Here is a 27,790-nt window from a genome sequence, read left to right on the forward strand (position 1 = left end):
TGTTTTCAAAGCAGGTTCATTTGGAAACACTCGCGCACAATGTGGAAAATGAAAATAAGCGCACTCATTTGCTGGTGTTAATTACTTTGGGACACACACACACGAAAGTAAGCACAACTAAATCTGCACACAACTGCTGCAACTATTCCTCAGATTGTTTCCTCTCGTTGTGCTGTTGCACGTTTTTTTGTCACATATTAATGAGACAAGCGTTCTTTTTTATCTGATGGGGAAAAAACGGAAAGGAAAAAAAAAAAACACCGGATTCTGTTTCGTCGTGTTTTGAAGACAGATGCGGGGACATTTTCATAGCTGCGGCTCAAGTGACAACGCAGCGAACAGACGATAGATGTTCCAACCAGCCCGGGTCTCCGCTTCACCCTGCGCTGTAGTCTTTGTGGGCATGGATTTAACTAATGTCCTCCCCTGAGTTGATGTTTGATAGTCGTGAATGCATTAATTGTCAGCTCCGAACACACACACACACACACACACACACACACACACCTCCACACACATCGCGCACAGCTTCTGGCTAAGTGGCCGGGGCGGGACACTGCGTGGGACGAGGCGGGGACAGCAGGCAGGCGGGCGGGCAGCGTGCTGGTCCGGTTGGTGGACAGCTGATTGTCCGTGTTATTAACAGTGCAGGGTTGGGGGGGCGGGGGGGCGTTCCTCCTCGCCTCGTAGACCACGCCTTCCTCACCTACTCGTTCTCTCCTGTTTGGCATCCCAGAGATGGTCCAAAGTGATTCCTCAGGGAAGAATAGAGCGCAAGTCACCCGAGCAGGAGCTGACGAGGAGCGGAGCCGCTGTTGCCCAGGACTGCCTGTTAATTGCGCGTAATCTTCCGTTTCATTCATCTGAGCAGGGGAGAAGACTTTGTAAATACAGACACGGAGCTCAGGAGCGTGAAGCGCGTTTCATCTCCTCGGCTTTCTCTCTCACTGTGGACTGTTTGTTGCAGAAACTGACATTTTGCTTGTGTTTTTGTCAGCTGCACCTTGATCCGGGGGACTGTCGCCAACTCAGTGCAGCCTCTCATCCCGCGCTCCCCCTTTCATCGCACTCACGTTGCTCATCTTCACAGTTGCCGCTTCCTCCTCTGTTTCTTGTGGAGTCGCTGACATGAGGCGCAGCTAACCCTGGATGCTGACAGCTCCCCTTTTCCTTCCACATGTCGCGTCTTTTGTTTACTTTGAGCAACACGCGCGCAACTAAACGCCAAGTGAAATAGACCACGCCACTTTGCTCCTCTGACAGCGCGATCAAACAGACGCAAGAGGAGGGGAGGCAGGGGAGGAAAAAAAGAGGAGGCAGCCAAGGAGAGGAGGATAGAGAGAGAGGAGAGAGAGTGAGAGAGAGATAGCGACGGTGTGAAGGTGCGTTTTGATGTTTGGCATCCACGAGAGCATCCAGAGGAGTGGGAGTAGTATGAAAGAAGAGCCCATGGTGGCCGGGATGAACGCGGTTCGGACATGGATGCAGGGCGCCGGAGTGCTGGACGCCAACACAGCCGCCCAGAGGTGAGCCCGAGGCGGCCTTGGCGCTGCGCTGACACCGGGGCGTGGAGACCGTGGGGAGAGCGCGTTCAGATCCGCCGTGTTAAAAGACGGAGCGGCTGTTTCACTTGGGGCAGCACGCGTTCCCAGTGGACGTAGTTGTTGGATAACCACTGTTCCTGCTGGCTTTAGAAGTTTTTAGTTCCAAAGTCCGACATGATTAAATTCTGTATGTGGCTCCAAGTGCTTTAACATATTTCTGGACTGAAAGCACAGGTTCTGAAAAGCACTTCCAGACTCGCAGGATTTAGGCTTAGATTTACTTTGGTGTGTGCAAAGTGTGCTGGGAGTTTGTGTTTAAGATTTTCTGCCCACTTCGGAGGTTGTTTGTCTTCTTGGTTGTGATAAAAGCAGAGCAGGGACTGCATGCATACTTCTATCCTTCCAGGCTGAATTTACTGGGCTAGGGTTTCTGTAAAAATTAATACAATTCTTTGCAATAGATTAAGTTGCTCAAGTTTAAAATGAAAATATCACACTTTTATCGACAGCAGCCCGGCCATCATGAAAGCAATTTGTCTGTCCAAATTATGCTTTAAATATAAATGAGTATATTTTTAGGCCTATAGCTCAATATTTTTAACTTATTTAGTTAATTATTGCTGATTCAACTGCGCAGGGCGCTTGTGCGCATTCGAAACACTTTGTAATTAAATTACATGGAGGTAGGAATTTTAGAAGGGACAGCTTGGGGTTTTAAAGCACATCTCTCTTTTGCTGCATTTGTATTGAATGAATTTGTTTTAACTGCCGTCGTTGTGGCTGGGGCTGGTTTGTGCTTGTGTCCGCAGCGGAGTGGGTCTTGCTCGGGCACACTTCGAGAAGCAGCCGCCCTCCAACCTTCGCAAGTCCAACTTCTTCCACTTCGTGCTGGCTTTATACGACAGACAGGGTCAGCCGGTGGAAATAGAGAGAACCACCTTCGTTGACTTTGTAGAGAAGGAAAAGGTGAGTTCGCACATTTCACATAATCCAATATTTTCACAATTTAGCCGATAATAAAATCTTTAAAATAGGCTGAATGCGTGGACTGATGTCTGCAGCTATACAAGGGCCTATTAAGTCAAAGTGATAAATTACCAGACGTGTGTTAACAAAGTGGCCAGACGCACACAGCAGGGTTCATGGGTCCTGAAGGCTTCCCTGAAGTGATTTTTAGATGTGGTTTCCTGAAAGACTTACAGACTTCTGATTATTTTAGCTTTTCTTTAGAATTACTAAACCCTCGAAATCAATTTGAGACGAATTAACTTAAAGGAGTAAATCACGTGCATGGACACTTTTTGTGCTCAGCTGCCACCAATAATATCGAATCAGGTTTTTCTGGCACTTCAGCACAGCGTGTCCCTGTTCCTGCAGGTGTTGTCAGACAAGATATTTCATTTTTTTAACGAGCATCAATATCAGTGTTTAATACGTCGATTAAGTGGAATATTAATCTGTCCGCAAGTGGCGTTAAAAGTGTTTTACTATAAAGCTTTGTTTTATTCATCAGCATCAGCGTAGTATCGGCTTGTTTAATAACACATTGTAATATGTAATTAATTGGATGTAGACAATTCTTATTATTTTTTAAATAGTTAAATATCTATAAGAATTTTCCATTTCCAGCATAGGTTAATAAAGTGAATATACCTATTTGTAAAGAAAGTTTTTTTTCCAAACACATTAACAAGTTTAGTTTACAGATTTAATTTAGTCAGTTGCCACAAACAGGAGCTTTTTCTTTGATGATAGAAACGCAGTGATTTAAATTTGCTCACAGTTATAAGAGACGTAACATGTTAAGAATCTAAAAATAACAGGTCGTGGACGCGCAGTAAAAGTCCCAGGAGGAGATGGTTTGCTTGCTCTGAGCGGCTCTGTTTGGTTTAATTTTCATAGGAAACGACGGGGGAAAAGACCAACAATGGGATCCATTATAGACTTCAGCTCCTCTACAGTAACGGTGAGTTTAGTTTCCATAATTTTTATGGAGCAATAACAAAAGCAGTGAGGGAGTGATACGTTAAACCAAAGTGAGGAAACTGAGGAAACAAAAGGTTTTTTCATTTTCAACTGTTTTGTTATATGTATTTAATTATATGTATGTACTTTGTGAAGGATCAGTGCTTTATTTGATTAGTTAAATGCTTTAAATGTTGTTATTTACACATTACTTTTATTACCACAACCTTATTATTTTTATTATTGTTATTATTATTGTTATTATGCTTGCTGCTTACCACAGTAAATACATATTCTTCAGTCAAATTTGGCAGCAGTAAACAACCAAAAACAGCAAAATGTAATGTTTCCCACCCTCCCTTTTAACGTTTATTTTTTTAGTCTCTGTGCCTGGACTGAATAATTAAATTATATTGATTATAATTCAGAAAAACCTGCTGTGTGCGTTTTCACAATTAAGTCCTTAATAAATGTGTTTCAAGATAAAATCAACGGAGGAAAGAGAAGTAAATTAAAATTTCAAGTTCCAAGCAAACTGACAGCATGCAGCAAATACTGAAAGTCATTAATAACAGTTTGGACTCGTTCATTTTCCTTAAAGAGCCTCACAGGGAAGGTCAGAATGAATAAAATGTGTGATCTGAAATATCCTCCATAATGCAGAAAGCGTTGGTGCAGATGTGATGTGAATCCTGCTGCGTTTTAACTGTGTGTCTGTCTCTGCAGGGATTAGGACAGAGCAGGACTTGTATGTTCGTCTCATTGACTCAATGACTAAACAGGTGAGAGGTTTGCATTAAGCTTCAGGTTCAAAAATTTAAACCGCATCAGTTCGGGTGGTTGTGTTGGTATAAATGTTGCCCCCACCTCCAACTCCCCCCCTCCTCCTTCTCCACCTCCTCCTCCCCACCCCCCGCCCCGCTGCATGCCTGTGTCTGAGACCCTCAACTTCAGCACAGCACAGCCGGCTTGATAAACGACCTGTCTTACCTGTGGAATACATTTACAGAGGCCCAGAAAAGTAGAGGACATGTGTCCTCATACTCTGCCTCTGCACAGCAGCCTGGAAGTGGGGATGGTGTGTGTTTTTATAACCATCAGGCAGTGCATATATACAGTATGTATGTGTGTGCGCGAGGCTGTGTGACTGCGTGCACATAGTGTGCGAATATCCTGGTGAGGTGCGGAGGCTGTTGTGTGTTAGTGTTTGAGAGAGACAGTGATGCATGCCAGCTCACTTTTTGAGGACCTTGACCCTCATTTCCTCAATGTGAAACAGAACAAACTATCCCTGAGTGTGTTATGGCCAATTCAATCACACAAAGAAATACAGAGCAGCACATGTGGGCTGGCACACACTAAGGGAATTCTTCGTTTGGATGAATTAGACAATGAAGAAATTGAGCCGCTTCAACACTGTTTTGATATCAGGTCTTTTGTTTTGCCAATTCTGCCTCTAGTGCCATTAGGCTTGAAGAGAGTTTGCCTTAGAATGAAAGGAGTAGGAGGAGATGTTGTTTGTGCGAGTGCGTGTGTTTTTGCATGTTTATTGGTGTGTGTGTGTGTGTGTGTGTGTGTGTGTGTGTGTTTGTGCGCGTGCGCGCAGGGTGATCACAGCCCTGGAGAGCATGTTGAGTGGGGTTGGAGGGGTAACCAGACTAGATTTTTGGACGCTGTGCTGTATGGACCAGATGGTGCACTATACTCCAGTCTGGCAGTCCAACTGCTCACTGTACACAGCATATAAACATACGTGCACGCACAAACACATATGCACACACAGGAGCACACACACACACACACACACACACACACACACACAAATGCTTTCTCTCTTACTGTCTCTGTCAGAACAGAGCGTTCCTGTTCAGTAGGACTGGATTCCCACGATACACACATTTGCCAGATAGACAACACTACTCCCAGATGAAAGACACACACACTTTTCTGTTTTTTATTTGCCCCTGCAGTGTGGCTCACTTTTTTTTTTCTTTCAGCATGCCACATAAAAAAAAGAAAAGAAAAGAAAAGAAAAAAATGAAATCACAGTTGTTTAAATTTTCTGTGATTTTTTTTCTTCCACCCTTCAGGCGATTGTCTATGAGGGCCAGGATAAAAACCCAGAGATGTGTCGGGTCCTGCTGACCCACGAGATCATGTGCAGGTAAGACAAATACATAGGCTGGTCCAGCATGTTTCATAGTTTGACTCAGGATTGGTGTTTTTCTCACACTGGAGGTGTCTCTGTTGGTGTAAAGAGGAAGCAAAGACATGAAGAGCACTGCTAAATTACAACAGGAATCTTAGCATTTCCCTCAAAGTGGGTTGGGGAGATGGGCCCTGGCCTATTTCTGTTGATAGGGATGTGTGTGTATGTTTCTGTGTGTGTATGTGTGTGTGTGTGTGTGTGCGTGCATCCCTCTCATGTTCAGCTAATTAGGACAAGGAAAAGCTCATTACTCAAACCCATCCTCCTTAGTCTATGTAATACATGCAGTTTGCTGTGTCCTGACAATGAGGTATGTGCAGAGGGGGACAGACTCGAATTACCCATAATATACACACATTCACACACACACACACACACACACACACACAGTCAAATATACTAAAGCAAGTGCGGCTCTCACCGGCCATCACATGCATTTACAATCAATAAAAGCATCATCCAGCATGTGATTGTCCCTCCCAAACATTTAGAAATACATGTACAAGTTCCGTGTAGAAAACTGACTAGAGGCAAAGTGTAGCTACTTCCTGGTTATCACACAAGGCAATTTAGACCACTTGTTTTCATATGCTGCAGGAAACGGTCGAGATCAGAAATCTGATCTGGCTCTCCAAGCCTCCTGTCCTGAGGGACTCAAGAAAGTAGGGGGGAGGGTCAATCTCTCTCCCCTTCTCTCACTCTCTTTTGTGTCTTTCTCCATCTCTTCCCTCTCTCTCACACGCACACACACACACACATGTACGGTAGATGCACACATGCAGTCAGACACAGGTACACACAGACATGCATACTGTACACACAGATGAGCAGACAGAGAAGAAAAGGTAGATGTGATGATACTTTTTGGGGGAACTGGGCGAGCAGGGGGGAGGTTGTCTGACGGCACACAACACACTGTTACATTGTAGTGCAGTCAAATGATTCAGAAAGGACTCGTCACATCAGTATGCAACCCCCTTCTACCCAGCATGCACTACTCCCCGGGTCCAGTGGGACCACTCTGTGACCCACTTCTGAGAGAGAGAAAGAGCGAGAGAGAGGCAGGATAGAGGGAGGGGACGAGCACTGAGGAAAAATAGAGAACATAAGATGTCTGGTTGTGTGATGTCTGACAGAAATGGAGCTAACCTGAGCCCTGGAGGCTAATTCAAGTTTGTATCCAGCCCCATTCAAGCTCACTGCTTTTGCGCTTCTCCTCCAAACTTTTCCTAAAACCATCCTGCTGATCCCACCTACTGTAGCACTAGAGCCCCAGTCTTACCTTGAGAAGCCCAACAGAAATCCAGTCCACGCTGTTTCTTAAACTTCATCAGAGTCCCACGCCCTTTTACTCCTTTCTCTTTCCTGTAGCGCTCATCTGACTTCCTCTCCCTCTGTGTGCTGTACCTTATCTTGCTTTTTTTGTTGTACACATGTCTGTGACTAACTCCCCTTTGTTTCTGCACCCCCTCCTCCCCCACAATCTCCTCTTCTCTCACCTCCCTGCAGTCGATGCTGTGATAAGAAGAGTTGTGGCAACAGGAACGAGACCCCGTCAGACCCTGTCATCATCGACAGGTAAGCAAACTTTACCCTTTAACCCCAACCAACGTGATGCTGCACTGTCATTGTAAGCACAAACACAGCACGTCTGACGGCGTGCAGAGTGCACAGGCAGCAAATGTTGCAGGAACACATTATGGGTGCAAAACTCATGACAAAATGTAAAAGTAAGCTGATGAAAGCTATTATCGACATTTGATTGGGCTGAGAAAATAAAACCTGCAGGCCAAATAAAAGCAGGCCACAGGTTGTTTAAATCTCAGAAACCATAATTGACTGTGTAAGGAAAATGTGTAAAACAGCAGTAAATAATATTCCAGTGGTGTGTGTGTGAAGTGGGGGAGCAATCACAGAGCAGTTGAGCTCTGCTTCAAGTGTGGTCAAACAGTGTTTGTGTGGTTGGGCTGATGACTTAGCTGATGAGCAGTTAGGGTTACAGCTACAGCCTGGTGTGTGAATGTTTCTGCGTATAAATCTCACTCTGGGGCCGAGCGCGGCGCTGAAGCTTGTCTGCCACTTTTGACACTCACAGACACACTCCTGCACACACATACACCTTTCTTTGAGTGTACACCTTTCTCCTGCCGTCATAAACTACCTCTGACCGATGCAGCAGCTCGAATGATTTACGGTCAGTCGGAAAAAAAGAAAAGCCCTGTAGATTTACAGTCCGGCCTGCGCTGTGTGCGTGCATGTGGCGCACATGTGGACGTACAGTGTGAGAGAAATTATTTGTTTATACTGCAAATGTTGGAGCGTGCAGATTTAACCCTGTTCATGCCAGAATGTGACTAAAAACTTTTTAAAAGAGATTTTCCAAATAACACCACAGTTTCTGACTGTATTTTCTGATCTATAACCTGCCCAAACAACTGCATCACCAGGTAAAAAGAAGTGCATCGTGGGTTATTTAGGTTTTATGTCTGATTTGAATTTGTCACATTCGAGTGTATTTCTGTGTGTGTTAATGAGGCAGTGACCTGTGCTATCTGATGAACACAGCTGTCCTGCTCTCGCTGCGGCTCTGTCAAAAGCTACTCTTTACCTGTGTATGTATTTGTGTGTGTGTTTATGTGTGTGAGTTTGTGTCTGTGTGCGCCACCCTCGTTCCGCTCCAGTGAAGCGGAAGGCCTCACCTCAGCGCTCCCTGAGACAGCTGCACCCCACCACGTGGCCTCAGACAACACGCCTGCCCATCACTCTGTGCCATATTTCTGATATTTGTTTTCACGTGTGCGTACTTGTTGAATTTCTCATCGGTACACTCTGTCGCTCTGTTTTAGCTTTTTTCTTTCTTTTTTTTTAAGCGCGCCGTCCTGGCCCACTACGGCTAAACTTTGCTTTCAGTTTGCCGCAGTTTGAGCAGAGCCACCTTGGCGAAAACAGGCTGAGTTGTGTTGTGAACAGCTTTCCTACACCGAGCATGTGTTGTGGTCGCTCGCTGGCGGTATTCCCCCGACACCCAATGGCTCAGGTGTGAGGGCAGCATTAACGAACAACAAATTAGAACAGGGGGAGGGAAAACAACAGCAATATCTCCGTTTTCCTCTCCAGCGAGCACTCTTTCTGGACAGGAAAATAGGTCAGGTGAGAGGAGAAAGATTGGGGGGGGGTGGCTTGTTTTAAAGGGGAACGGAAGGGGAATAAGGAGAGGAGGGTTTATACGTTTGCTCATTTAGTACCAATATATTCTTGGCAGTTGTAATGATAAGGGATTCATAAACAAACAAACAACTGTGAGGGTGAAACTGACTCAATTACCATGAGTTCCCCTCCTTCAAATTCATAAAGAAATACCATCAGCAGCCCCTCTCCACCCTTGAAGTTATTTAGTTCGTTAAATAAGGGCTCGTTAGCCCTCTGCTGTTTCGCAGAGATGATTAGATTTTACAGCCCTAATTAGCTGGGCTAGCTCTAACTCTTCTGGAAGAGTAATGGGTCTGATTGCCTAATTAGCTCTCTCTCGTTAAGATGGGAGAAACAGGCCACTGCAGCAAAACCGCAGGAATGAGAAAAAATAAAGTCAGCTAATGAGAAACTTATTTGATTGTTAGGAGAACAAATGTGGTACAGTGTGGATCGGCAGCGTCCTGGGTACTGTACTGGCTCACCGGGAGAATCTCTCTCCCCGCTCTCTTTATCTCGCCTTCTGTTGAAAGGAGAATTTGTTTGGGCTTTAAAGTATCTGCAAGGAGCAATATGGTACAGGTTTTAATTATGAAGCGTATTAGACTATGATAGCAAAAAAGCACTTAAACATCTTAGGTTTTTTACTGAAGTCGAACAAAACATCCCCCACAATCTGTCTTCTTTTCATGCCGTTATGCCGTTGAGTTTTACAAGTAACGTTACCATCTCTGACTGCCTCAGTCCATCTGATATGCATCAGTCAGTGCTGGAGATGAAGACAACACATGCTATATTTTATGTATTTAACCTCTTAGGTGGTGAGTTCAGTATTTGAGAGAGACCTTGGTCTGTCGTGTTGTGTCTGTGCTTGACACTGGGCAGGGGAAGCAGCTGAAAGGTGAGAGGCTCCTGTGCGCCTCTCGATGTCTTCCCCAGGGAAACATGTGTGGTCCACTTTAGCCTCTTACAGAGGCAGGATGATATGAGGGGAGCCCTTAACCCCCCCACCTCCACTTCCACCCCTCTCTCCATCACTCCTGGTTAACGTGGGGCTAATCATATGCAGCCACTGCTACTCAGCCTATCATGTGCCTGAATGGGCCTCAAATCACAAACACATTTCCCTCTCTCCCACGAACGCTTTTGCTATCTCTCTGCTTTTCTTAAATTCATCTTCCCACATAACTGTTTTTTGTCAGTTTTCTTGCTGCATCCATATAATTGTTGACTAATCTCTCAACCCTTCTCGCTTTGGGGGTATGACTGTCCCTCCGGCCCCAAGTGTCCTCTCTTGCCTCTTACCACCTGTGTCCCGTGGCCCTTTCCTGCCCGTCCAGCTCCCCCAGGCCTGCCGCAGGGTGTCCCCCAGGCAGGGAGAGCCTCTCTGGAGGCGGGAGAGAAACTCTCTGTGACCAGAGATAAGGATCCACTGGATATCCCTGCATATCCCATGATTCCTCTTTCCAGTCACGGTGCAGTGAGGGGCGGGGGGGTTGGGTGTGTGTCAAGTTTACATGCACAGACAATGTTATTTCAGGTTTATAGCTGTTTTGGAGTGTGTGCTTGTGTGTTTGCGTTTGCACACACTCCTGCTGCCTGCCGTTGATGTGGCCCATTTCCTTGCATGCGTGTCTGTGCTTGTGTATCCGCATCGGTTGGTTACTTCCCCAGGAGTGTGTGTGTGTGTTGATAGAGGCCATTTCCTGCCGAGTGTGTGTGTGTCTTGAGTGAAGAATGTCGGGCAGGAAGTGCTCCTCCCAAGGAGGATGATGTCATGGCCGACAGTTTCCTGCTCTGTGAGCCAGTGAAACAGACAGACTCTCAGCTTCGCGGTGGGTAGTTAGCACTTGTGGACCTGGTTTTGATTCACCTCTGGCCTGCCTTAGCTCTACACCTGGCTTGGTTTTACACCAGATAAACTTTGGGGCTCACAGTGTTTTGAGGACTACATTTTCCAAACAAATGCGTTTTGCGTCATAGCTTGTTTGTCAGTCTCCCCCTCTTTGTCTCCCTCTGTGGTGTGGAACCCCCTCATTGTTTTGGTTGTTATGTTTGGATGCACTTCCTGGGGTGAGAGGTCATGTGTTGCCTTGGCTGGGCTAACGTGCGGTAGTGAATAATGTATGTCATTGACTTTATGTCAGCCCTGCCAGCCCCCCAAGCCGAGCCCACCCATGTTTAATTCATCCATCTCATTTGTGTGTGTGTGTGTGTTTGCGCGCGTGTGTGTGTGCCTGAGATATGTGTGTATGTGTGTCATTTAGAGGCCCAGTCTGCACCTGTCCAGCCATTAGCCCCCTTCTCATTTGCATTTGATGCTAATGTGGTTTACTGGCAGCGCCTTCCGTCCCCTCAGCTTAGTTTCACTTTCATATCCATGACTGTGTTAGTGAGAAGGTGGAAACCCACTTACTGTACAGCTATGCTGCATTCTTCTGACTCTATCTGCTGATGTGTCTGACATCTGAATGTTATTATTTTTATTTTTTTCCCTTGTCCTGGGTCTGTCTTATTTGACACAGGATAATCATTGTCCCCTCTATTCTACTGTTTTTCTCACAGTTGGTTTCCTATTGTGTCTCTGACCACCTATCGCTAGCTTTGCATTTCCCTCTAAGACAAAGAGAAGCTAGAAACAGACTCATGAGACCCTGAGGCCGACAGTATTTTTCTTTTGGTGTTTCTCTTTGGGGGAAAAGAGATCTTCTCAGCTTTTGCCTTGATTTTCAGCACAGCCCTTTTCTCTTTAGAAGATTTTTGTTTTTTCTTGTTGACGTACTGTTTCTTTTGTGCCGTCTTAAGGCGGGGAGCTGTATTAGAACTTATAGGAGGCTTTGAAAAGGACTGGCCCTGAGCTGGTTGTGGTGTTTGTGCAAGGCTCAGGGGCAAAGAGGCAGAGTTGCTGGCTCATCGATATGCAGGCAGAACTCCCCTCCCTCAGGTGCTGGCTGCCTCACAAATCTGTCTCACACACACACACACACACACACACACACACACACACACACACAGATGCAGCTCTCACCCTCAGATAAACTCATACAGAGCACACAAATACATATGCAGACGGACGCATGCGCAGTTTTAAGAATCCACAGGCGTGCAAAAAGATAACATACACATACATACACACACATTGACCTGCAGCTCTCTGCATCTGTTTGGTTGTGTTCTTTTTTCCCTGCGGTGGGTCCCCCCCCCCCAGGGTTGGAGGAAAGCGCAGCCCCAGGGGACGGACGGCTGTGCTGATTGACAGCCGGGAGTTTGGAGGTCGAGGAGCTTCTAAAACAGCGCTGCCTCTTTCCCTCTCATCCAGACCTTCGACACTCTCACCACCAACCACTGGCTCGCTTTCATTTGTGAACACCTCACAAAAAATTAACACATCATTCTCACAGTAGACATGGGTCGGTTTCTATGATATGAAATATCAAATTAAGGCAAGCTGTTTTTGTTTTGTAATGAGGAAACATTGAGGAACACACTGGAAATAGGTATTTTTAATGCTTAAGTTTGTTTGTTTGTGTGTGTATTGCATTGTTGTGTTTTAATTCTTTCCCCAATAAACTAAACAGAGCTGCAATCACGCTTTATAGGTAGTTAAGCTAATGCTTCCCAGATGAATACAGGTAACAAACAGTTTATTAGGGCATATAAACTGTAACTTACAAATGTCTTAACAGTGAAAAGTTCTGGGTTTCATGACATGAGGAGTGTTTTGGCGAGAGCTACTGTAAATAGCGCTGCTGTAGCTCTGTTTTCTCTGCAAACTGCTTTGTCATTACTGCTTGACATTCCCTGCTTGACCTGGCCGCTCTCCTTGGCCGTTCCCTCTGCCTTTGTGTCAGTGTTTGTTCTGTCCCAGAATGAAGGGGTTTGGCCGGCCAGATCTGACCCAAATGAGTAGCGTCCTACTTCTCTGAGAGCTATTTCAGACATTTTTGGTGGACAGAGGAGCAGGACGGAGCGATAGAGATAGAAGGGGATTTAAATAGAATGATGATATATTTACCATATGAAAGGTCTCGTGCATGGTTTGTGACTGTGTGTGTGTAAGTGAGGAAAGAGTAACGTTTTCCAGGATTCAGTCCATGACTGGCCCCGGAAGATGCACTCAATTTGCTTTTCAAATGAGGCGTGAAGAGCGCGAGTGTGTGCCTCTCAGTGTGATGCTATACATTCAGACGTGCAAGGCTATGTGTGTGCGGCATGAGCAATGCTTTGTTTTCTCAATGCTCTGATGTGTGTGGACAGTCTAGCGCATGGCCCACTAAGTGCTCTCTCACAGCCAATGTGCTACATGGCTGCCTGTGTTGCTCCTCGTAATTGAATAGACACACCAGCTCCTCTCAGTGAAGGATACTCAGGCCTCCTCTCCCGGCAGGCTGAGCCAGTGTGTCATCGAGCAGTACAGCTTCCAGCCGCCCTGATCTCAGCCCTCACCAATGATTCATTGTTTACTGATTATTTCTGCTAAGTGAGAACACAGACTGTAAGCCTCATGCCAGCTCCAGATACCCCCCAACCTGGCGTCTCACTTCCCATCAGCCAGTTTCCGTCCCATCCCCTCTTCTGACGCTTTACCTCAGCGCTTGTAGCCCAGGATGTGGGTCCAGGTGTCCAGGATGAGTGCTGGTGACCTGCTGTGCCCGAGCAAGACGTATAGTCTGTTGATTGTTTTCCATCAATCTGTCCAGGAAGAATGGATCGCTGGCCAGGCGCTGTGAGCGGCGCTCTCAGTTTCACACGCCACAATGGAAGGAAAACCTGCACGGCATGGGGGAGACAGGGAGGGAGAGATATGGAGTGTGATAGTGGTGGTTGGCCTCTGCAACATAGTAATGATCCTTTTAATATATCAGGATTATTCTGTGTGAGATTTTCCTTTTTGTTCTGCAGGATGATTTTAAGTTTTCTTTAAAAACATTAAAAACGCCTATGTGGGCTACTTAGCAACCATATCATTATTTCCAAGTTCACCCTATTCAGATCTGCTGTTGTATATGAGTTTTGTGACATTGAGCTTGACTAATTTGAGCTGGAATGTTAAGAGACAAAAGGAAATCTTCAAGGGAGTGTCTCTGCTGTAATTAAACGTAAAGCAGCGACGTCAACATGCAGACAATTATGGTCAACAGCATTGTTAGATCAAAGGGATGATATATTCTTACATTTCTAATATATTCTTTTTACATTGCATTAATCATCAACAAATGAGACCCAAGCACATGTCACTGTTCCACTTCAAAAAGCCGAGCCAAATTTAAAGGCCTTTGTTTGTGTTTATGTAACTGATGAGGGGAGACAAAGTAAGGCGTAGGCAATCGACTGAGACACTTTGTTGTTTTACACCGCGTCGCCCCCTTTGTGTGTGTGCTGCTAACGTTGTTTGTTTGTTTACCGAGTGGCTTGACCTCGCTGGGAGGAATGTTGACTCGTTTCCCTTTCTTGTGCGTCTCCTTCTGTTTGCTTCTCTGATTTTCTCCATCCATGTGTCTCTCGTCTTTATCTCTCTTTCTCTCCGTACCTGCCCCTCTGTCTATGTGTCTTCTTCTTTGGTCCTCCCACTCAAAACTCCAGATTTAACTCCGAAGGTTTTTCGGTTAATCACACTTGGAATCTTCCCCGCGTTTGAACGCTCCTTCCTCGGCAGCGTGTTCTTCCTCGATCTCAGCGTGCAGCGCGGGAGACAGTCACGCTAATTATCCCGGTTATTGGCTTCTCCAGCGCAGAGGCTGTGATTTACATGAGGTGACATTCAGTTCAAACGTGCAGACCTTCGCAACCTTTTTCTGGAAAACAATTAACAGCGCCGCTTTCTCCTCTGCCTCCCTCCTGTACCCTCTTTTTCTCTCACTACACCACTCCCTCGCTCTCTTCCTCTGGCTATTGTCTTCACACAAACAGGGAAGATTTACTGCCAAAAGAGTGAGGGGTGTACAAAGAGGTGAAATTGTTGGTGTTTTTGTCTGTAGCAAGTGATTGCTTGCTTGTTAATTGACTGTTATTCTTGGTGGTAGATATTCAAAGGCGAGTTTGGAGGGAAGCTGACATAGCAAAGGGATTAACTTGCTTTTGCACTATTGTAGCTGATGGTAGTCCTTAAATTGTGTCCCATTTGTACAATAAAAGAACCCAGCTTATACAGATCCTCGATGCTTCTGCCGCTGACCCCAGAAAATTCGAGAAGCACACCATTACACACTTGAAACAGCGTGTATGGACAGACATATAGCCCACACACGCACGTTCAAACACAAAGACAAACTTGCAAGCGTGGCGTTAATGAAGCGCGTCTCTCTTCTGTCATGACGCCCGTGTTAGCATGACAAGATGTTTACACACACAATCACGGCCGCGCCTCTGATGTGGGCTAGGATGAAAGAGAGATGAGTGGAGAGGAAAAAGAGGAGGCAGAGACGTGACGGTGAGCGTCGGGTACTTACTGCTTCTCTCTGCTTGACAGGAGGACAGTTGTAACAGTACCCCACTGAGAGCCGAGAGAGAGGCAGAGAGAGATAGACAGACAGCAGAGAGGGAGAATAATGTACCTGGAGGGAAATGTTCAGAAAAGAAAAGACTTTTTTTTTTTTTTTTTTTTACTGAACTCAGCCACATTCTCCAATCCAGAGGAAAACAATTAGATCCACCCGCTTCCCCTTGTCCCGCAGTGTAGATTACAAATGAGCAAACCTGGCATTTATCACATCACTACAAACATTTATTAAAGCCGGTTCCCCTCTAAAGCTGCAGAGATAACAGTGGGTAATTGCAGAGACTGGCTCTATTAGTTAAGTATGCCTAATGTCACTGCCTCAGAGCATTAATGGACGCCGTAGTATTATGTTCCTGCGCTCATTACCACCCCGCTCCCCTTCAAACAGATACACACACACACATATTCACACACCCTCTCCCCCTCCAATGACCCTGCAGCAGGAGTCTGTGCCACTCTAATGAGAAATGGAAAACACTGCTCCGCAAGCTCCAAGACACACACACATATGCGGACGCACACACACTCGGCGGGAGCCATTACAAGGGGACAGAGGGGTACAACAGTATAATCACACACGCCCAGGGAAACAATTGTGCCGTTATCAGAGTGATCACATTATAAAAGTTTAATAAACACCAAACGGCCTAATGGTGAATTAGCCTGCATCTGCCCTGTGTTGTGCCAGGCTATAATTAGTGATTTAACAGAGACAAACAAATGTTTTTAGCCAGAGCTTTTCATAGTCAACAGATTCTCAGTTGGACATAAATTATTCGCTGTGTCCAGAATTAAAAGAAAATGCGTGGCTGGGTTGATCTGTGAGGTTTTTCTCCTGTGATCTTGACTCCAAGACACCAGAAGTCACTCACAGACAGTCACACAAACACGGAACCACTGTGAGCCGAGCTTGGCTCGAGCCCCAGTCTGGTTTTCTAAGTGGCACTTGAGATGTGTATGGAGAGAGGCGGATGGGTGCTTGAGATTGTTGAGGAGGAGGAGAGAGTGAAGGAGGCAGGGAGAGGGGTTGGAAAGAAGAAAAGAAGCGAGGTGAATGACGTGGAATAAGTTAGTCAAGAGGAGGGGAAAAAGGACTCTCCTCCTTCTCTCATGAGCAAAACAAGCCGTTGTGTGTCTATTTTGATACTTTGCGCGTGTGTGTACGCGTGGGTGCGTGTGTGCATTTTCGTGTGTGTATGTGGGAATTGACGTTAAATCGATGACAATTTATAATTTACAATCACAAAGACCGATCACTTTTTATAGGGCCTCCATCCTCGCTCATCAATATTACATCAGGACCCAGACTCTGTTTGAGGGAGCAGGAGGGTGAGAAAATGGCTGAGGAGAGAATATGGCTTTGGTCCAGTGTGTGTGTGTGTGTGTGTGTGTGTGTGTGTGTGTGTGTGTGTGTGTGTGTGTGTGTGTAGGGGGTGGTGTGGGCGGAGGGGGGAGGGCATCTGCTGAGGTTGTAGAAAACATCGCTTCCAGCATACACAAATGTGCAAACGCATACCCTACCTCGCGTGTGTGTGTGTGTGTGTGTGTCTGCATCTGTCCAACTGCTTTTGTGTGTGTGTGTGTATGCATGTGTGTGTGCTTGCCAGCTGAGTGACAGTTTGGTATTGATCTGTGGGAGGCCCCGGTGTCATTAGACCCAGTATGGACCAGCAGGCACACGTGGAGGTCAGGGCACGGAGTTTGTATGTGCGTGTGATTATGTGTGTGTGTGTTTGTGTGTGTGCGTGTGTGTGTGTGTGAGGAGGAGAGGGGGGACCAAGTGTTCAGTAGTGACAGGCTCAAGCCTCTGAAAGAAAATCAATCGTGTCATAAGAGGAAGGTTTCCTCCAGCTTCTCGCCCCCTCTCTCCCTCCTCCTTGTCCTCCTCCTTCTCTCATCCTTTCTCATCTTTTCTCCTCTTCTCTCCTTTTTTCTTTTCACTCCTATCAGCTAGAGATCATCTACAGACCCTCCTTTTCACCACTTCCTTCTTCTCTGTCTTTCTCCTTTTAGAATATCTGTTTTTCCTGCCAAACACACACACTCACACAGAAGCCAGCACTCCTGGGTCAGGACGGGGGTTGCATGTGTGATGCGTGGATCAATCTAAGAGGTTATCCTGGCAAAAAGGAGCCATTAGTGACAGAACTGATCCTGGATCAGCCCTCATTAACTTAAAGGGCACAAGGGCTGTTTGTCCAGATAAAAGAAATGACCCCAAACCAGGGCCAATTAACTCAGAGGGCAGAGACTGGTCGAATTGATGACATACATTGTTTTGTTTAATGGAAGTTTGATTTGAAAGGGAACTGATTAGACATTGTTTTATTGTGAATTTAAGCTGTCCCTCAGTTATTTATTATTAAGCTTGAGCGCACACACACACACTCACACACACACACAGGGCAAGCCTCCACCTGTTCTCCTCTCTCCTCTCTTGCCTGAGGGGACTAGTATGGTAGATAACAGTTTGAGTGGGCCTGCTGCAAAACACTAATCAGACCTAACACTGCCTAATTAGCACAGAGTCCGCTGATTGGCTTACAGCAATAATTAACACAGGTGAGAATAATTAGCTCCCCATAGACCTGTTTGTGCCTGTTTGTGTGTGTGTGTGTGTGTGTGTGTGTGTGTGTGTGTGTGTGTCTGTGTGTGTGTGTATGCAGGATGTTATTATGCAGTCTTAGTCCCCAGTGAGACTTAGGAGGCAGAGAGAAGAATCAAACTCATTACTGAAACCAGGCCAACCTGTGTTAGGTGCTCTGCTTTCCCACACCCAGAGAATTAGCCACAGAGAGATCCACCTCCCATGTCTTTCTCTCTCTCTCCCCTTTCTCTTTCTCTTTCTCTTTCTCTTTGTGTGTGTGTGCGCTTACTCTCTCTCCTTCCTCTCTGTCTCTCTCTCTTTCCCTTTTCCTTCAGCCCCCCCTCCCTTTCTTTTCACTGAAGGTGCGTTTGAGGAATCTCACCGCTAGGTGAACCTGCAAAGATAAGATGAAACACAGACACGGGGCATCTTTCTATCATATTCTGTCTCTCTGGTGGTCTGTTTCTCTCTTTTATCCCCCGCCCAGTCCTCTTACCATCTCTATTCAGAATAGTAAGAACAAAATGGGGGGTGGGGGGGGTGGGGGTGTTGGTGAGCGCTGTCTTCCTCACCATATAAACGTGTGAGGATATAGCCTCTCCCTCTCCATAAAATTGTATACCATACACTTCTTGAACTACTACTTACCGCCTGGCTGTGTAGAGAAGATACTGAATCATGCTCAGCCAACGCCTCATGTTGCCTCTCCAAGAAGGAGAGAGAGAGAGAAGAAGATAACGTGAAAGACTGAGAAGGAGACACAAAGAAAAGTAAAGGGGGACAGTGTTTTGCAGAGAGACTGGCCGTCGTTCATCAGTCTGTAAGCAGCATGGTGTCCTCCATCTCACTCTCCCTGGTTATTTTTGCCAAAGTGCCGCTTCTTTGATCAAACCAACATCACAGAGAGGAAGACGGCCAGGCAGACATTGAGAGGGGGTTAATATTGGAACACAATTGACGGCTTGTCACTTTTAGCTTCGAGGCACCAACATCGCAGAGTAGTTAGTTAGGTGCCAGGGAGGGAGATAGAGGGGGGGTAACGCACACATAACACACACATACCTCAGAGAGCTTTTTGAGTGCTAAATAAATAACAAGCGAAGATGTAAATTGGTGTTTTCCTGGAGTGTGTGGCTGCTTCTGGGATGTATTTTTCATGTCAAGACATTTTAGAGTGGTTTAGGAGTGCAGGATGTGCGGATAATGAATTTAACCCCCGAACCCCAATCTGTGCACAAACACATGGTTTGGCTCTCTTACATACACACGGGGGGAAGGGAGTCGAATATTCACCTGACCACAGGTGCATCGCAGCATTAATGTAAGGCACATTCAGGCTGACTCCCGCCCCATCTCTACACTATTGTTCTCCGCTCACCAGGGCCCAGGGAGGTGCCAGGAGTACATCAGCCTATAACCATACACTAGTAGAGACACAGTGGGAGAGGAAAGCTCATTGTTGGCTGACTGATCTCCAGTCTCACGCTGACAAGGCTCCCGTGTTCGCTAGATTTGTTGTTTTTTGTTGTTTTTTTTTGTGTGTGTTCGCGCCTGGTAAACACTTGCCTCTCAAAACAGGCAGCTACTCCCTCTGTCACACCGAGGCTGTCAACACAACGCTCGCCCGCACTGTACTCCACATCACACCAAGCTGTACGACGCAGACGCACGGGCAGAGATGCATGTACGAGCTAAATGGATGTACTCAAAGGCAGCTTAAATGCATACAAGAGCTGTTAAAGCGGTGTTTACGGGAGGCATTTGCATAGTGTTCATGGCACTTTCTGCCTCCTGTCTCCTTCCCCTACACACACACTCATAAGCTGCACTTTTCCCCCTTGAATACTCTCAACAGGCCTTCCTGACTAAAGAAACAAAATGAAAGAACGTTGATTGAGGCAAAACAAGGAAGGTTGTTTTTTTTTCATATTTCCTGTTTCAATAATTAATATGCATGAGTTTTATGGCCGCTTAAGATGCGATCAATTATTCATTAACAGCATGTTAATTGCATCCACAGTCGTGAATATTTAACCAAACACTAAATCAATGGGGTCGAATGAGCAGCAATATGGACATTTTAAGCTTTGCCAAAATTAGGTTAGGCTTTAATGAAAACGGCAGAGAACAGACTGAAAGGGGACAAATGTGAAGAAAGAGCTACCTTCATGAACGGATGGAAGCTTGTGTTTAGGAAGAGCAGACGATATGAATAAATGCAAGGTTGTTGACTCGTAATAGTATAGCCAGTGGCTCTTAGCCTTTTCTTCTGCTTTGTCTCTTTATTCTCATCTCCTCCTTTTTTAAATGGAGAGGATGTAATCTCTTCATCTCTGCCCACTCTGCCCAGCCTTTTTTGCTCTCAAAGACTCCAGACTCCTTTGTCCTGGATCTTTGTGTACTTGTGTGTCTGTGCAGCTCTTGTTTGTGTGTGTGTGTGTGTGTGTGTGTGTGTGTGTGTGTGTGTGTGTGTGTGTCACAGTGGTGTCTGGACGTTGACATTTCTCTGCTTGGATAACCATCGCGCCCTCTGTCCCTCTGTCCCTCCAGCCATGACGCAGGGTAATGTCACCTGTCAGTCTCAAACTCCTGCTTACAACCGCTGTCCCCCTTAACTCCCACCCCACCCACATGGAACACCACCACCACCACCGCCAGTCCGCCACCCTCTCACCCCGACCCTAACTGCTCCTCCCTTGGACCTCACCTGGGAGACAAAGCCCTCACCATCTCCCTCTTCCCGCTTCTTTTGTCTTCCTCTCCAGTACCTCATATGACTCCATATCCTCCTGCTCTTTCGCTGCCTTATATCCAAATGGCAACCCACACCTTCCTCCCTCTCCCGTTTGCCCCCAGCACTCCAGATTATGGAATGGTAATACAGCGCATGTAGTGAATGGGAAAGTCAGGGGTGGGAAGTTGACTTTTTGTCTGGACCCCAGTGTGTTCAGGGCCTGTTTTCAATTACTCTCCCAGCACAGGCGGGGTGGAGGTTTATGCGTTATATGGGAATGTAATTGACTATAACTGCCCTCTTAACATTAACCAGGTGTACTAGCTGAGTGTGTGAGATTAGGCCCCAGGTCTTGGCCGTTATGGTGTGTGAGGATTGTCTATGTGTGTGTGTTGTTGTTGATGTATTTATACCCTGCCCCGGTGAGGTGCTGCCCATTAGCACCACATTTAAAACTGCCATTTTTCCTGTGTGTTTCTGTGCACATGTGTATTTATGTCTGTGCATACTTCCACTTCTCGTGCCTTTGTGTAGGTTTCGTCATGCATCTGCCTCAATGTGCGTATGAGAATGAAAGGGAAAGTAGAAAAGAGGCAGGATACAGATCCAGCCTGCTTCAAGGGGGGGCCTGACTTTACAAGGACAAAGTCAAAATGGGCCCATTCACAAGGCTGACACACTGTGATTTGTATGTATAGTGCTGTGCAGCCTGCAGGGCACTAGCCCAGGGGCTATCACTGACACCCAGACCAGTGGACGAGCAGGGGGAGGTGGTGGAGGCAAACAGGGAGCGTGTGTGTGTGTGTGTGTGTGTGTGTGTGTGTGTGTGTGTGAGCGTGTGAGCGTGTGAGTGTGTGTGTGAGTGTAGAGGGAGACGGTTGTGTGTGTGGTGAAAGAGGAGCATCAACAGGCTGTCAATCAAGCCCTGGCCACTGCCTGTCACTCCTCGATAGAGCTCGTCCGGGGGAGAATGGGAGTCCCTGAGACCCTGAGAGGAGAAAGGAGGAGGAGATGCAGGAGGGGAGGTGGAGGAAGCAGGGAGGAGATGACTGTCTGTCTCAGTGACTCGGGCTTGATTTGATATTTGATACCGAGCATGTGGCATTTGAATGCAAATCTATTTTGATTGTCCCACCGTCTGATAGGGTTAAGAGGAATCTATAGGGGATATGCATGTATGCATGTGTATCAGAGAGAGCTGCTTTGGAGACACACACATACAAAATGATACAGAGAATTATTCAGATGTATTATATTACTCACCAATTCACTTGCATTAGCCTTTTTTTCCTCTAATAAAAACATTTTTTTTCTCAGAATAAATGTATAAGAAAATTGGTCAGAGCTTACAAAAATGAATGATTCTTGTCCCCGTGTTTTTAAAGCAGCTCTGTGTATGTGAAAAAAACTTGGTCGTGTACGTATGTATGCACCCTGTGCAATACTGTGTGTATGTGTGCATTTGAAAATGTGAGTGCAGGATAATTATTTTCTCTGCGTGCATGTGGAGGATTGTGTTTAAAAGCAAGCATGCCAAGTAGGCAGACAGACAGACAGGCCGATAGACAGGCAGATAAAGCCGGTATTACTGCAGTATGGAAATGCGAGGCTCAGTTCCCTCCCAATTAGAGCAGTGACTTCTGAAATGCCATAATACCCATTAATTAGCAGGCTGCTATTTTCTCAGTGATATGGCTAATTAGTCTGCGAGGCTCTACACTATCTGGACCATTATTATTGGGTTGAAGCCATGCAAACACTCGCGCATACACACTCGCATTGCAAACACCAGCTTGCACACGTTCATATACATACAGTACAAGGGGAAGAGATACACATGCAGCGCACATTGCAACAATTTCCCACAGTTGAGTGACCCTAATTTAAGTGACACCATTATACGCTTCAGTGGAAGCATAGCACAGCATGAGAGAGTTAATGGTGAAGAAGGGGATGTTGATGAACAGTTACACACTGGCCACCCTCTTCTTTAACTATGTGGGCCTCATAACATGTTATTATACACTGATAAAACCCAGCAAACAGCAGCACTGCCTGTCCCCCTGTGAGAAACAGCAAGGAAATGTTTCAACTCGCTGTAATGACTTGGCATGTGTGTGTGCACGGTGCTCTCTCTGCCTCGACAGTCCATCAGTGTCTCCCACCGGACAGACAGGCCACTGACACAGCACCATGAGGCCGGGAAACCTTTTCAATCACTCCCTCACTTTTCCCTCTGTGTCAGGTGGCAGAAAGGCATGATTGATCTGTTGTTTCTCCACGGCGGTAAAGGAGTAGAAAGAAGTTGTGTTGGGCAAAAAAAAAAAAAGAGGTCTGGCATGTGTGACAACCACTTTCATAAGTTTATTAATCATCTTCATCAATAATGCAGCTCTGGCCCTGCTGTTGGTTGTCATGCAGTTTCTATGTGTGTGTGTGTGTGCGTGTGTGTTTGCATGCATGCGTGCGAGTGTGTGTTCACACTCCTCGCAGCCCGATGAACTTCATAAGTGTCCCATCACCACTTTAATCAAATTACTTATGAACCAAAATTGACAGTTTTCATTAATTATAAAGGATTATTCTAATTGCGATTCAAATTTATTCATTTAGAACAGACGGCATTCAGTAATGTTTCAGGAAATTTGCATATTAAATGGAGAGGGTAGGCCATTAGCTATGCTAATGTATGCATGATTCCTTATTTTGTGATTGGTGGGCCATATGTAGCAGGCTGGGGGTGTGCAGGTGAGGAATCTAGAAGGAGCTGTAATATGTTTGATAAACACAGGGGGATGCTAAGGCCAAAACACACATGTCCACACACTCAGACACACACACACACGTTGTAGGAAGCCATACGTCTGTGTTCAGTATCAATCTTGCTCTTTCTTTCCCCCGTCACACACACTCTGTCTGTCTCACATTTTCTCAGTCTCTCCCACTCTCTGCTTCCATATTCCTCCCTCAAGACCCATTGGAGGGAACAACTTTTCACCCGAGAACAAACGCGGCACACTAATTAAGTTTCTGATTTCTGATCCTGCTGCATTTAGAAACATAACCTTGAGCCTGTGTACAGTCACAGTCATAGTTATGATTTAATGCGGTGCTTAAATGGAACAAAAAGAAAGAACTTTTGCAAGCGGCACATTCATCCCCACAATGTATGGGGCTGGTCCCGGGCTGACACAATGCTCTTTATCAAGCTATATATAGTCGATGCATTATGCATTAAGTTTAACATGTGCTTAAATCAACACTATTCAATATGAATACATCAGTCTAAAACTAAGGTAGAGAGGAGAACAGTTAGGGTAAATGACTGCACGGGGAGGCACACAGGCTGGCATAAGCACGCGGTCACACACACACACACACGGTCACACACACCCTTCGGCTGTGCGGCAGCATCTACCCAGGCTGATGACAGGGCCATTATTCACTGGTCAGTCCCACGAGGGCAGGGTTTGGGCTGGACAGCGTAGCACAGCGTCCCAGCATGGCAGGACAGCGCTGAGGTGAGAGGGACCTGGACCCTTCATTACTCCCTTGGACTGGGGCCCTGGAGCTTTTCTCTTCCTCTCTCTCTCTCTCTCTCTCTCTCTCTCTCTCTCTCTCTCTCTCTCTCTCTCTCTCTCTCTCTTTGTCTCTGTCTCCATCAGATTAATGGGCCAGGCCCCGACAGAGGAAGTGTTTCAATCAGCACCGCCTGCCAAGCTTGTCCATCACTCAGACAGCCTCTTATTCATCATGGCTTTGATACACACACACATACACACACACACACATGCACAGATGTTTATTTGGTTGCATTTTTTCCCCTGGTGCTTGGTGTAAAGCCAGGCCACAGGTAGTGATACTATCAGGCTACAAGTTGTTGAACCTAGCACTACTTTCTCCTACGCTGTTTCCACGGAGGAGAGATCTCATTTCCTGTCTTTCAATGCTCCCTGCACAATTTCTCAGTTGAATTTTGAATGATCCTTTTCGGATGAAATGGATGAAACACAATTGGATAAGTGTCTCTGGGACTCCTGTCCCCAAGCTGGGACCGGAGCTCCAGCTCCGGGGGAAGCGAGGAACGATCTCTCCCAAGTGGGGCCTCTCCCTCGGCGGCAAAGGCACAGCGTAGATCCTCCCTGACCCACCGCTTCCCTCCTCCAGGGTCCATTTGTTCTGAGAAATATTTAACAACGGGGCAAATTCAGCTGACATGACATGCACACACATCGAGCAGATACAGACGAGGAGGAGGATGGGACGATGCACAGAGCGAGCTTGAAATGAATTTTTCAGCGCAGTGAGATGTTCTATTTGAATAAATCATGACACTTAAGATAGACATGAGGGCAATATAGAGGTGCTTGCTGCTACTTTGAGGAGTAGCACTCCAAAGGAATGGAGCGAAGTGTGTGCGCGCATGTGTGTGATGGTCTTTCTTTGTGTGTCTACCCCTGTGTGTTCAATATGTGTTTTTGCATGTTTTCTTTTATGTTTTGTCTCTTTTAGTCGATGTATCCATCTGTCTGGTATTAGTATGGCATGTAGAACTGGATGTTTCTCTCCCAGTAAACTGGGCCACTGCAGCCTGTTACAGCCTGGTGTCCGAGGCCCAGGGCCAGGCCCAGAGACAGACCTGGTTCTGGATTATTAATGTCCCCCCCTGTGGAGCCAGGCCCCCTCCCCCACCCAGTGCCCCCCTACACCCCTGGGGTCAGCCTGCATGGCTCCTGGTGCAAGGCCCCCCTCATAAATCTCCCTAAATTAGCGTGTGTATGTGTGCATGTGTGTGTGTGTGCCTTATATACTGCAGGCACGGAGACAGGTCACCACGAAAACAAGCCAGTCAGGCACTTGGTTGAAGTGTCAGTGATGCATGGCGGAACGCACGAAAGAAAGAGTTGCAGAAAAAAGAAAGAATACGAGAAATGAAACACAAGGGGAGGAAAAGAAAATACACAAAGCAGGAGTTGAGGAGGGTATTCGGTTCTCTGAGAGCGCCAGACTTCAATTTTAGTCAGGTTGCCTCTTTGTCACTCCTCTTTTCCGCTGTAACATTATATTTGCTTACAAATATTTACACTTAATTTGAACTTGCCTCTGACTTCATTAGGATTGATTTCCTGAACAAATCTTAATGCTTAATTGCATGAGTGCAGGATCTTCCATTCCTCTACCTGCGTAGATTAGTTCAACATGTCCCACGGTGGTAACAGGCATGGGGAAGTGCTGTTGTGTCACTTAGTTAACCCCCGAGACAAATGGCTCCCCTCCGGAGCACAGTGAATTACACACCTCATGAAGCATATTAGGAGCCAGACACACTGCTTTTCTTCTGGAGATGATCTGTATGGCAGGAATGGATGGAGTGAGAGGGAGAGGAGAGGACTGAGTTATGGCATCACCCACAGCCATTTTTACAGCGCATCGGCATCACAACACAACAGAGAGAGCAGAGAGAGGAGGGGCAGAGAATAAAGAAATGAGGCACAGAGATGTACAGCTCAGTGTGTAACAAAAGGCTGAAAAGATGAATAACCTAGAACTACTGAGGAAGATAAAACCACACAGTTCTTAAGTTATCCATGTTAAATTTGACAAGGAAAACAACTCTTTACCTCATTTGTTGCTAATGTAGGAAAATTATTAGAAAATATAACAGAATTGTCCCTCGGAGGCTTCCTTGCTGTTAGCTAATCGCTTAGACAATCTTTATCACCACAGTAATAATATTTAGATGCTACAGGGATTACTTAAAAGTTGTGTTATAATTGCTTTCCTTGTTTTGTTTTTTATGGGCAGGGGGTGATTTTGTGTTTAATTGCTCCAAAGTGACAAATAATGCCCGTTATGATATGATGAAAGTGTGAGATCATTAAATTACTACGGCGACCGGCTGCATGTGTTTATTCGTTCGTTTTCGCTGTTACAAATTTATGCCATGAGGCTTCAAGAGGCCAAGCAGTTATTTACACAAATTCACTTCCACCGCCATTCCTGGATTTGGGGGTAATTACGTGAGAGCAAAATGGTTTTATTTCATTTAATCCGGCCGCCGCAGCAATTTGCACTGGTAATATTTGTAGCTGTGGAGTCTGCACAGTAAAACAGCTTGAAACCAGCAAGAGTCTCAAATACAAACAAGGTAGAGCGGGCAATAATCAAAACAAGATTTTTTGCGTGAGACAGTACTATTTATCTATTGCAACATTATTTGGAAGAATTTGAAACATCGTGTGCAGGGCCGGAGCCAGGATATTAGATATACTGAGCCCACTGTGCCCATATAAACCTTTCTGATTTTTAGCAATTTTTTCACATTTTGCTTTCAAATTTAATTGCTTTTTAGCGTTCTCTACATCGCATCTACCGTTGCTAAAAAACCCTCAAAGCCTAAAAAAGGTCAAAAGAAAACACCAGAATCAGCCTTAAAAAACAGCATGTATACTTTTTGTGTCATTGTTGAATGTATAGAATCACTCCTAAGGTTGTTAAAATCCCCAAATTTCTAGATGATACACCATTCTGATGGTTGTTAAGTCCTTTAAAAACTGGGCTGAACTGAATACTTGTGCCATTGTGCAAAGCAGTTACCCGGGGGTACATGGAAAGACTGTGGAGGAGCTAATTTAAAAAAGATCTAGAAATTCCAAAATAAATATCCACATATTGGTGTTTAGGAGTAAAAGAAACATCCAAATTGGATCACAAACTGGTTTCTTGTAAGTCTTTCATAAATTTCTTGACACAATAACCAGTAAGATACCCGCTACAGTCGCTGACCGCCCAGTACACCTCCCACCAACCCGAGTCAGCTGTGTTGTCATTAAGACTGCATGAAAATTTAGCAAGTGAGGAAGTAAAAATAGTTGGCTAAAAGTAATTGATAATTGGTTGACTTATCTTAAAGTAATGGGAAATGAAAAATTTAAATTGAATGGAAAAACAAGTGTTTAATTAAAACACATGTGGAACATGGGGTTGTCATTGATTACTTGAGCTCAATGGATAGGGGTGTGAGGGTATATATGACAAAAAAAGGTACAAAGTCAAACAGGAC

The 27,790-nt window shown here is 45.7% G+C and overlaps 1 protein-coding gene across 5 annotated transcripts in view; it reads left to right on the forward strand.

Moving 5' to 3' along the window:
- Positions 1 to 754: 754 nt before the first annotated feature.
- ebf1a (EBF transcription factor 1a) overlaps positions 755 to 27,790 on the forward strand; it is a 52,946-nt gene continuing 25,910 nt past the window's right edge. For all 5 annotated transcript variants that reach the window (XM_041944853.1, XM_041944852.1, XM_041944854.1 and 2 more), the window contains exons 1-6: positions 755 to 1,526; positions 2,354 to 2,510; positions 3,447 to 3,510; positions 4,236 to 4,291; positions 5,600 to 5,673; positions 7,228 to 7,296. In XM_041944853.1, the coding sequence (XP_041800787.1) occupies positions 1,393 to 1,526; positions 2,354 to 2,510; positions 3,447 to 3,510; positions 4,236 to 4,291; positions 5,600 to 5,673; positions 7,228 to 7,296 (554 nt within the window). In that variant the 5' untranslated portion in view covers positions 755 to 1,392. The remainder of the gene's footprint in view (positions 1,527 to 2,353; positions 2,511 to 3,446; positions 3,511 to 4,235; positions 4,292 to 5,599; positions 5,674 to 7,227; positions 7,297 to 27,790) is intronic.

Source organism: Chelmon rostratus, chromosome 9, assembly GCF_017976325.1.
Source record: "Chelmon rostratus isolate fCheRos1 chromosome 9, fCheRos1.pri, whole genome shotgun sequence".
NCBI lineage: Eukaryota > Metazoa > Chordata > Actinopteri > Chaetodontiformes > Chaetodontidae > Chelmon > Chelmon rostratus.